The sequence below is a fragment of the Rhinatrema bivittatum genome, chromosome 17 (assembly GCF_901001135.1).
Source record: "Rhinatrema bivittatum chromosome 17, aRhiBiv1.1, whole genome shotgun sequence".
NCBI classification, from domain to species: domain Eukaryota; kingdom Metazoa; phylum Chordata; class Amphibia; order Gymnophiona; family Rhinatrematidae; genus Rhinatrema; species Rhinatrema bivittatum.
In genome coordinates, this window is record NC_042631.1 from 15,149,906 (window position 1) to 15,162,379 (window position 12,474).

A 12,474-nucleotide genomic window follows, 5' to 3' on the forward strand; every position below is an offset into this window, starting at 1 on the left:
GGGCGGTCTTGCCTGGTAGCAGGTTCAGCAATTCTCTTTGTATTGTGTTTACAAAAGAAAATTAATGTTGCATCTACACATCACAATTGTGTGTCTTGATTGAGTAGTGCAGAGTTACTAGTAGTTGTATTGGTTCTGGAGAAAACTGTGATCTTAGAGATTGTGATCCTTTTATTGGATGGTGCATGCATGAGCTTTAAAGCCCACATATCAGTGTCTAGATTTAGCAAATTAGCATTGCTCCTTAAAACGATTTGCAAAATCCTCCTTTTTACCTCGAATCATAGAGTCCCTGCATGGGCTCTAGAGAGAGCTAGAAATTTAGAGGTTCTGATTCCTTGTATTGGACCAACATCAGAATTATCAAAAAAATGTTAGAGCACAGGGCCTTTGTTGATGTGTTTTTGAAAACCATCTTTAGCAGAACAGATACCATTATGCTTCCTAGGAAATGTTTCTTAAGACAATAAAGATACAGTGTCAGCACACTACCACTATTACTAAACATTTATATACTGCTCAAGGTGTACAGACAGCAGCAACATATCTAATGTGTGTATACCTATTTTGAAATGTGTATTTATAGAACTAACAATGATGGCAGAATCCTCTACGAGGAACACAAAATTGCTTAGTACTTATTGGGTAAAGTCTGCTTCTTATTACCAGAACAGCATAACAAATCCCATAGGGAAGTTGGCATGTACAAATGTTACACACTGATAAAGGCCTAGACTTTCATAGTACAGGAAAAGACCCTTCAAATTATCCCTGATTGCTTAATTCAAACAGCCATATTAAAAATGTTACTTCCCAGAAATCACTGGGAATACACAAAGTCCTGAAAGCTGAAACTACATCTGTAGTACGGATTTATATATATATAGCATATAATGTGGTAGTTAGACCATACCCTAAAGTGTTCCAACACAATACTACATGTATTATATTTAAAAAATGAATACTAATGTATCACTAAAGCAGAAACATTTTTTTCCATAAAAACTATTTTTTATTTTTATTAAAATTTTATACAAAAAAAGTTAATTTATATACTCAAGCTAGAAAAAAATAGCTATTCAAAAACAATAAAATGCAAAATCATCAGTCCATGATATACTCATCTCCCTATTTTAAGAGAAATAGGATCTCCTATAAGGTGACTGTTCTGAATAATCCAATAAACCAATACACATGAGCTTTACTTAAACAATAGTTATTCCTTCGTATATTGCTGAAATTTGCAATTGAAAGTGCTCTTCTTATTGTGCTTTATAAATGGCATTGTTTTTAAATTTCAAAAATGGCTGCTGTGGGTTCCACCTTAACCAGGGTAGAACCAGACTGCTGGCGCTAACCTTTGAAAAGGAGACAGAACAGCTTTTAAATTAGGACAAAGGGGAAAGCCGACAGTCACTCAGCAGCGCATGGTTCGGAGGGAGGTAACTTCAAAGGGTACTAATGAAGCATTAGAGTTAGGGCATCCCAACAGACAGGTTCCAATAATAAGAAAAGTAGTCCATGTGCCTATAATTAAAAACTCACCTAAAGTATTTCAATTTATCCCTGTCAACTGGAAAGCAGAATGTAAATACAAACAAAACACACACTTTGAAATGTTTGTATGTTAATGCCAGAAGTCTAAGAAGTAAGATGGGAGAATTAGAATGTATAGCAGTGAATGATGACATAGACTTAATTGGCATCTCAGAGACATGGTGGAAAGAGGATAACCAATGGGATAGTGGTGTACCAGGGTACACATTATATCTCAATGACGCATCTTGGTGGCAGGGTGGCGCTTTATGTCCGGGATGGCATAGAGTCCAACTGGATAAAGATCCTGCATGAGACTAAATGTGTACAATTGAATATTTATAGGTAGAAATCCCTTGTGTGTTGGGAAAGAGAATAGTGATAGGAGTATACTACCATCCACCTGGCCAAAATAGTGAGATGGACAGTGAAATGCTAAGAGAATTTAGGGAAGCTAACCAAACTTGTGGTGCAGTAATAATGGGAGACTTCAATTACCTCACAAAAAGACGTCGCAAAAGCCACATTTTTTTTAAATTTTTGTGTGCATAGAATTTATCTCGAAATGTGGACCATCATACCACCCTTGGTTGATTCAGGCAATTCAAAAGACTTTATTGGACCGATGATTAAATGTGACCCGTTGTGGTTGAAAGCGTGGCTTACTGCCTGAATCAACCAAGGGTGGTATGATGGTCCACATTTCGAGATAAATTCTATGCACACAAAAATTTTAAAAAAAATTTGGCTTTTGCGACGTCTTTTTGTGAGACAAGTGTGGTTCGTTGCACATTAATTATTAACTGTTTCTGTATAGTAGACTTCAATTACCCCAATATTGACTGGGTAAGTGAAACATCAGGGCATACTAGAGAGAGAAAGTTCCTGGATGGAATAAAAGACAGTTTTATGGAGCAATTGGTTCAGGAACCAACGAGAGAGGGAGCAATTTTAAATCTAATTCTCAGTGGAGCGCAGGATTTGGTGACAGAGGTAATGGTGGTGGAGCCGCTTGGCAATAGTGATCATAATAAGATCAAATTTGAATTAATGGCTGGAAGGGGAGCAGTAAGTAAATCCACAGCTCTTATGCTAAACTTTCAAAAGGGAAGCTTTGATAAAATAAGAAAAATTGTAAGAAAAAAACTGAAAGGTACAGCTACAAATGCAAAAAGTGTGCAACAGGCGTATATGCCTATAATAATTCACACAATATTTTAAATTGAGAAAAAGATACTTGCTGTTTTTGGCATGTGAATTGTTGGAGTAATATCAATTAAAAATATTGTATGAATTATTTTAGGCATATCAATAAACTATATTGTATGAATTTTAATGTAAAAGGGATATTGCAATAGGGAATACAGTGTTTAGTATTATGAATATGATTAATGTATAAAGGGATCTGTGCAATAGAGAACACTGTGTTGTGTGTTAATGATATAACATATAACATCTAAAATCTATATATGTGTGTGAATTAATTAAATAAATATTTATGAAAAGTAATACAGGTATATATTGTGTAGACAATGTTAAAACATACCATCCTAGAAGCACAGACCAGAAGTATTCCACACATTAAGAAAGGTGGAAGGAAGGCAAAATGATTACCGGCATGGTTAAAAGATGAGGTAAAAGAAGCTTTTTTAGCCAAAAGATCTTCATTCAAAAATTGGAAGAAGGATCCATCAGAAGAAAATATGATTACGGAGCTACGGAACCATGCTACTATTTTGTTGCCTATTATTATGATTATCCTAACTCCTCAGATAATATTGTTTCCTGTTTAATCTGAATCCATTACAACTTTTGTGTTTAAGTTATTGCCCTTCTTGGGCCTTCTATTCTTCTTACTTCTAAGCTGTAAAGCCTCCAAGTTTATAGTCCTTGTTTAATGTAACTTACTGCTCTCTTCTGATTATTTTGTACTGTTCCATTTCTGTTACAAGTTTTCTCTATCCCCCGTTCGATGTAAACCGATCTGATATGGTATTTAACCATGAAGTTCGGTATAGAAAAATGCTAAATAAATAAATAAATAAAATGATTAAAGCATAAGCAGTTGCAAGTTAAATGTAAGGCATTGATAAGACAGGCTAAGAGAGAATTTGAAAAGAAGTTGGCCATAGAGACAAAAACTCACAATAAAAACTTAAAAAAATATATCTGAAGCAGAAAGCCTGCAAGGAAGTCAGCTGGACCACTGGATGATCAAGAGGTTAAAGGGGCACTTAGAGAAGATAAGGCCATCGTGGAACGATTAAACGATTTCTTTGCTTCGGTGTTTACTGAACAGGATGTTGGAGAGATACCCATTCTGGAGAAATTTTTCATGGGCGATGATTCAGATCAACTGAACCAAAACACATTGAACCTGGAAGATATGGTAGACTTGAATGACAAACTGAAGAGTAGTAAATCACCTGGACCGGATGGTATTCACCCCAGGGTTCTGAAGGAACTAAAAAAATAACTATTCCAATTAATTTGTAACCTATCATTAAAATCAACCGATGTACCTAAAGATTGGAAGATAGCCAATGTAACCCCTATATTTAAAAAGGGATCCAGGGGTGATCCAGGAAACTATAGAGCCTGACTTCAGTGCCGGGAAAAATTGTGGAAACTGTTATAAAGAATAAAATCACAAAACATTTAGATAGACATGGTTTGATGGGACACAGCCAACATGGATTTACCCAAGGGAAGTCTTGCCTCACAAATCTCTTACATTTTTTTGAAGGGGTGAATAAACATGTGGACAAAGGTGAACCAGTAGATGTGGTGTATTTGGATTTTTAGAAGGCGTCCAACAAAGTCCCGCATGAGAGGCTTCTAAGAAAACTAAAAGTCATGGGATAGGAGGCGATGTCCTTTTGTGGATTGCAAGTTGGTTAAAAGACAGGAAACAGAGCGAGAGAAGGATTAAATGGTCAGTTTTCCCAGTGGAATAAGGTAAACAGTTGAGTGCCTCAGAGATCTGTACTTGGACGGTGCTTTTTAATATATTTATAAATGATCTGGAAAGGGGTATGACGAATGAGGTGATCAAATTGGCAGATGTCACAAAATTATGCAGAGTAGTTAAATCTCAAGTAGATTGCAATGAATTGCAAGAGGACCTTGCGAGACTGGGAGATTGGGCTTCCAAAAGGCAGATGAAATTTAACATGGACAAGTGCAAAGTGATGCATATAGGGAAAAATAACTCTTGCTGTAGTTACACAATGTTAGGTTCTATCTTAGGAGTTACCACCCAGGAAAGAGATCTAGGCCCAGTATGCTGTGGCAATGAAAAAAGCAAACAGAATGTTAGGACTTATTAGGAAGGGAATGGAAAATAAAAGGGAGGATATCATAATGTCTCTGGTTTGCTCCATGTCACCGCATCTCAAAAAGGATATAGCTGCATTGGAGAAAGTGCAGAGACCAAAGTGATAAAGGGCATGAAATGGCTGCCCTGTGAGGAAAGGCTAAAGAAGTTAGGGCTATTCAATTTGGAGACGAGACGACTGAGGGGGATATGATAGGTCTACAAAATCATGAAAGGACTTGAACAAGTTAATGTAAATCGGTGATTTACTCGCTCGGATAATAGAAGGACCAGGGGGCACAACATCAAGTTAGCAAATAGCTCATTTAAAATAAATCAAAGAAAATTATTTTTCATTCAGCGCATAACTAAGCTCTGGAATTCATTGCCAGAGAATGTGGTTACAGCAGTTAGTGTAAATGGGTTTAAAAAAGGTTTGGATAAGTTCCTAGACGAAAAATGCATAAATTGCTATTATGGTAATTAATAAGCAATAGTAGCTTGTAATTTATCTGTTTGGGTACTTGCCAGGTACTTGTGACTTGGATTGGCTACTGTTGGAAACAGGATACTGGGCTTGATGGACCCTTGGTCTGACCCAGTATGGCATGTTCTTATGTCCCCACTGATACTAGATCCATGCCACCTATCCCCCTATCCCCACCTACCCCACTGATACTAGATCCATGCCACCTACCTTATACCTTATTTTTATAGGCATGTACCGACATTGTAATGGCACTTTTGTAGATACTTTTGTAACCAAACTAAATATATGTGCCTATATGTAAACCGTTGTGATGGTGCATTACTAAACAGTATATAAAAGATTTCAATCAAATAAATAAATAGTTTAGAATCTTGCTCCTGAGCCAATGTTTAATACTACTTTTTTAATAATTGTATTATTGGATTGTATTATTGTTTCACTTGTGTATTTTGAATGTATTTCTATTTGATTATTTATTTTATGCTCTAGTAAACCAAAGTGAAGGCCCTTTAGTGGACCAGAAAGTAGTATATGTAAATTCAGACTAGATAAGATTAGCAATCCCAACAATTAATGGGTAATATGAGGTTGGATGATGGAAGTTATCCCAATTATTTATCTTTATTTATTTTATTTATTTTTATTTAACTTCTTTTACTATACCGACACTCAAGACCAGGTCTTATCGTACCGGTTTACATTAGAACATTTATTTATATAATTATATAATTGTAACTACAATCCAGAACAATACAATTCACAAATTACAAATATAAAATGTATTTGACATACAGAATATAGAAAACAGCAACATCACTAATCTTAAAATATAGCAATTGAAATCATAAGAACATTAGCAAGAAAATAAAGTCAAGGTAACCCACCCTAATGCAATGTAGACAATATAAAACTGTAACAAAATCCCGCTCTATGCTACCATGTTACTATGGTTTACACGATTAATGTCACTCATGTACAACTTTATATAATGGTAGAGTAGATATAACTAGTTAATAACTTCATCAAACTGCTTTCTAAAATAACTTACATAGCTGTGTTTCTTGAGGAGATCTGAAGGATGGCTCACACAGACTTTGTCTCCTTCCAAGCCAATAACTCTTTTGCAGATGTTTGTATTTGGATCATTTGGACTTTTTGCTATTACGATGTCACCTCTGTGAACACAATTCATAACCAAATTAAACAGAAAATTTGCATTTGTGAAATTAGCAATATGCAAACATGGTAGGTCCCACACCATATAGTACCATCAACCAATCAGAATTTGGACTGTAGGGTAATGAGTAGGCTGTTGCATGACCACAGACTTTATTCTAGTAGTTTGAAATTTTATAAATGCCAACTGAGTTTTAGAATTGCAAGGAAATCATCCAAATCAGTGCTATCTGAGGAGCCACCTATAACCGTGGCGTGTTTCCCCCTGTTTTGCTTACTTCTAATTTTTTTTCCACATTATGGTAAAGAGAAAAGGCAACATGAAGGTTTATCCACTTCCTAACAAAGGACCATAACACTTTTTCTGCTCTGGAGCTAAGAACCGATATTCTCACATAGATCTACTGTAGGGAGAGCAGAAGCTAGATCTGGAGTTATTCCGAATCCCGAGAATAGTTTGCACCCCTCTAAACAAGGTGCTCTGGGGCAGGAATGGGAAGGGGCGTCTGGTAAGAAGAGGCCTTAAAGAACATCTACGCAGCTCAGCAGGGCAGAAGCTATTGTGGCTGGAGTGTTGAGACCGTCACAGCCCGATGGTTTCATTCCGCCTACCTTTCCTTTTCTGCAACTCCTCCTGCTCTTCATGGATGCCTGGCTGCTGTGGCGTCCGCCTGCCCTCCTCTCCGGCGTCCCCGGACCGGCTTGGGCCCTGCCTCCCGCCATGCTCTCCAGGTACCTTAGGGCGCGTGCGCCACGCAGCCCTCATTCTTATTTCCTCATTGGCGCATTCCTCAGGGGCGTCCCCCTGTGATGATGTCATGCTGCCCGGATATTTAAGCCTACTGTTTATTGCTAGCCGTTGAGTTAGCAAGGGTGATCTTACGGATGGGATTCGCTCTCCGTACCCAGCTACTCTGCCTTCCAACTTCCTTTGGACTCTTTCTACTAACGGGGTACCCGCTCCTCGGGGACCTCTTTGCTTCTGTCAGGTCGCTGTCAGGTAACCGGTACTCGCTCCTAGAGGGCCCATGTTCCCTGACCCGCTGCCTGCATCTATCTCCTCTTCTACTTAGAAGAATTTGCTACAGACACCATCAGTGAGTATCACTATCATCTACTCCTCAAAGCTGTCTCCCTGGAACCAGGTACTCGCTCCTCGAGGGCCTGCCCCCATTCCAGCGCCAGTGCATCTACCTCCAGGGATCTGGTACTCGCTCATCGAGGGCCAGCTCTCCCTATCTCGGGATCTCTCCATATTTGGGACTCTGTGAATGTTCAATTATACTCACTTTCTCAGTTCTCTCCACTACAGCACTGCTACCGGAGGAACCGCTGTTCCAGCACCCTGGGGAATACTAGTCCAGCCGGGCCACATCTTCTATTCACTACTGCCACCTCTGGTGGCTTCTCAAACTGTCTAAATAAAGAACTATCTGTGTTTGGGTGTCCAGAGCTGAGCCTCACCTGTGGCTCCTCACGGGATTTCCCTCCATGGGCGTGGTCAGCTGCCACAGTGTCCAAGGGTCCACCCAAACCTCACTAACTATAACATGGAGGCGCTTGTGTTGGCATTTGTGTTGAAGGACTAGCCTGGTGGTTATAGCAGTAGGCTGTATACCAGGGAAGACAGAGTTCAAATCCCATTGCCACTCCTTGTGACCTTGAGCAAACCACTTCACCCTCCATTGCGCCTCAGGTAGCAACTTAGATTGTGAGCCCTCTGGGGTCAGGGAAAATCCACTTTAAAGTGTCTGAAAGGTGAAATATAAATCAAATAAGGTTACATTATTTTTACCTAATAATTTTCTTTCCTTGAGTCCTGCTAAACCAGTGATCACTTATGGGATTTCCCCTCACCATTTTGGTTAGTGGGATCTCAATTTGGTGCTAAGACCCTTAGCCGAACCACCCTTTGAGCCACTAAAGCAGGCATCTATTAAGGACTTGTCACTGAAGGCTTCCTTCAATGTGGCAATCTGCTTGGTCAGGCACATCTCAGAGGTGCAGGGATCCTTACTTAGCATTTTCACAGGATTTGGTCATCTTTTGGCCATTTTCTTCATTCCTACCCAAGGTGATCTCAGTACTTCCTATAAATCAGCTGGTATCCCTTACAGCCTTCAATAGTGAGGACAGGAGTCTTTGCCTATTAGACATAGATTGGATTTTGTTGAGATATCTGAAGGTGATGAATGCATTTAGGAAAATGGACAGGCTATCTTATTTGGCAGGTACCTAGAAGGAGGAGGCAACCTCCATAGCCAGGTAGTTTAGGGAAGCAATCACATCGGATTACTTACTATCAGGTGAACATACCCTGGCAGCACGCTGGTCTTCTTCAATTTCTCTCCAAAAAGATTCTCCTGTACACAGAACATCTGCCAGTATCATGAATATCCTCTTATAAACCTAATGCCCCAAACTTGCCATCTTCAGAGCTTCAATAGCTATCTCAGTGTCAAATGGTCAGAGGAGGATCACACTAGATATCTGCCACACTCCTCAGCTTCTGAAATTTGCTCCAAAAATGTTCTCTTCCAGTGACAGGGCATCAGACAAATGTGCAGATGTTGCACCATGTACAGTTGGTGGGCCACATTTCTTACATTTAAGATGGCCCTTCTGATCCTTCCATGAGGTATGTTAGATTGTTCCTTAAAGCAGACTTCACAATTACCGACTGTGTGACTTCACACTATTAAACCGTTGACTTTGCATTTCAAGTCCAAATTCCTCACAACCAATGAGTAAGAAATGGAGTTCTGCCACATTCAAGTCTGAAGTTCTTAAAGCAGTCTGTAGCCAACCAACTCCTCTGGGGCATCAATTAACTTTAACAGCACAAATAAGCCTGCTCTGGGTTCTGCTGTCTCTTACTATCCTCTGTACAAAATTTTGGATATGAAGTCTTCCAGTGGTGAGGTACTACTGGGCAGAGGAAGGAAAGGATCAAAGAGAAAGCCCATAGATTGTTCTTTCTCCAAGAAAGTGATTTATCCCATGACTCCTCTAGAATCATAAGGGAGGAATGCGCCTGCTGCTAGTTAATCAAGGATTCCCCTTGCTGTTCAGTGAGCTTTTCCATTTCTGGAGACTGATGCACTATTGACCTAGCTGGGAGTGGTAAAAAAGTAGATCCTGTTACCTGCGAAGCATTGTATTTTTTTGTCATCAAAAGAGATTGTGGGTTTGAACTGGCAAAATCCCTTTGCATAGACATTAAAAGGGATTGATCATGTAATATCTCCAGTACTGACTCAAAGCATTGCTTAAATATCTCTTCTGCATGTGCAAAATCAATCCAAGTGCTTGTAGAAGGCATTGTGTAGGAATCATCTGCTGCCAGTACAAAAAAAGGGAGTAGAGATTCTCTATGTTGAAGAGTCCTTTGGCACTGAGGGCAGATGTGGCATCAAAAGCATATGTGTTGCTAAAGGCATCTGTTGCACTTAGGTTAAATCATGGCACCTGCTATGGCAACAATATTGACAGTAACAAGAGTTGTAGGGGCCAATGAAGTTCTCTGCACAAAACTGTGGAATCCAGCTTCCTCTTTTTAGAAAAGAACTCTTCTATGTTTCTTATGCTTGTGCCTATGTGCCCAGCTTCTGGAAGAGAATCCACTCTTTGGGAGTCAAATTAGACCATTCGGGCTCCTCTTTTCTCAAGACCATTTGAACCACTATGCTCATCCTGCTTTCCTACCCTCTTCGAAGGGGATATGATCATAGGAGCATTCTCTTCAGCCCAAGACTCTACCATCAGACTCTGCATCACCTGATCTCTTGTGTGAAGAGAATGCCAATGAGATCAGGAACTCCAACTTGTATCATGAGCCTAGCCCATAGGAACTTCTTCACGCAGTCAATGCAATTTGGGCTGTTGTGTCTCAGTTCTAGACAACGATAATACATTGTGCAAGTGTTTGCTATTGACATTTTCTATCCGCAGTTACATTGCTTAAACTCACTGAGGTGGCGGCTGTACATGAATCTCCAGTACCATCAATTGACATCACCCACTTGTGTGGCTGATTCATCCTGAACATAGAAAGGTAGGTATAAAAAATGAATACCGCCGAGATAGAAATATTTTCACAGGAGATCAGTATTGAAGATTGTAATTAAAACTGAGTGCATGGAAATGGGAGAAGAGTGGAGTCAAATATAATGAACGGCATTGCTTCAGTTAGGCTACAGTCAAAAATGTGTCAGCCACCTACAGATTAGAGTAGGAATGAGATTAAAAATAGGAAGGCCAACTATTCTATGGTCACAAGAAAAGCCATATTGAAAAGGCACTAAGATAAAGACAATGATATGACCAGCACTCCAACTGAAAGGCTCAGACCACAGTATTAAAATGCATCTTCTGCAACTCGACTAACATAACATGCAAAAGGAACTAGTAGCTGATTTCTTACATAAAAATGGAAGAAAGAGTGTGGCTAATAGCTATTTCAAATCAAGGAATTAAGGAGGGAGAAGAATAAACAACAAATCTAAAGTTAAATATTGCACACACACATAAAAAAAATCAAGATTCAAAATCTAGAAACATACTTTTGAATAGAAAAAAGATGGCGACTTAAACTTTCTGAAATGACAACATCATAGTTTTTAATTGTAGGCTCCATTGAAGGACCTGAACACTGAAAAAGAAAAAAATAGATGTGAATATATAAGCAAAGCATACAAATATAATACTCTTAAAATGTGAAAATATTTGCAAAGCAAAACAAACCCAAATAGAATTCATTACAGTTCAAAGTAAGGGCTTGATTCATTAAGGCTCTTCTCCCATTCTGTGTTTAATAAACAGACCTTGATGAATCTGGCCCTAAATCAGTTTTTCTTCCTCAGTTTAATAAGTCAGTTTTTGAAGAAAGAAAAGTGAATTTCCATTGTCTGTTCAGTGATAATTTAAACAGCAGACTCATATTCTCTTGAACTTTCTGATCAAGTGCATACACTCTCCAGATTCTAGAGCCAAACACCAGTCCAGGCAGGGCAGGAGACAGAGTGGAGTTTTAGTTATTTATAGAAATTCATTCATCTCTCTCTTACTAACCTGCTTATTAGTCTGGGTTTTGAGCTAGTATTACTGAGCACATAATCCTGGGGAATTTGTTCTGTTTATCGTCTTCTGGGTTTGCAGCTGCTGACCCCCTTGGATTTGGTTGAGTTTCTTGCTATTTCAAAAACTGATGTTCAGAAGTTATTGGTGGTTGATTTCAGTTTTCATATAGATCAGCCTGCCTCATTGCAGGGAGACAAATTCCTGACTATTATAATATCAACTCTTGGGTTTCAGCAAGTTATTATTTCTGCAATCGATGAGACTGGTCATACTTTAGACCTTATTTTTTTCTCTAAGATGTCAATAGCACATAATTCATAATTTAACAAACGTATACTGGTCAGATCACTTTTTGTTTTAATCTTAGAAGTGAAAGCCACTATGTATTTACTGTACTTCTTATTCTACCTCCCAAAGGACCAAGAAAGGTCCTACAGACACTGTTGAGTTTGCTTCCAGTTGGACCTTGCATTTCGAGAGAATTACATTTCTCCTTACTTACTAGTATGACTGACTCCTGGAATCAGATTATTGGTGATGCCCTTGAGTCTACTGCTCCCTTGTGCTTGGAAGGAATTGAACTCTGGTTTTCTGTCTTGCTGAACATATGTGGAGGACACTTGCTTCATTGGACAAAGATAACTGCCTCCTACTATTAAACTGCTATAGCAATTTGATACCATATAAAAAGTTATTTCTCCCATAAAATCCAGACTACAGTTAACCATCTTCCATAGGTCCCTGGTTCAAGACCTGCCATTCCACAAGGATTCCAAGATCCTTTTCCTAGTGATGATTTCTAATATGGAACCCAGCAAGCATTGTGTACCTGTATTTGGGATTATTTCCTATGTGCATCACTTAGACTTATCCACAT

The 12,474-nt window shown here is 38.9% G+C and overlaps 1 protein-coding gene across 2 annotated transcripts in view; it reads right to left on the reverse strand.

Annotated features, from left to right (window-relative positions):
- The window catches only part of IMMP1L (inner mitochondrial membrane peptidase subunit 1), a 61,148-nt gene that overhangs the window by 26,187 nt on the left and 22,487 nt on the right, over positions 1–12,474 (reverse strand). For both annotated transcript variants that reach the window (XM_029583137.1, XM_029583138.1), the window contains 2 exons: positions 11,081–11,169; positions 6,391–6,517 (listed from right to left, as the gene is read on the reverse strand). In XM_029583137.1, the coding sequence (XP_029438997.1) occupies positions 6,391–6,517; positions 11,081–11,169 (216 nt within the window). The remainder of the gene's footprint in view (positions 1–6,390; positions 6,518–11,080; positions 11,170–12,474) is intronic.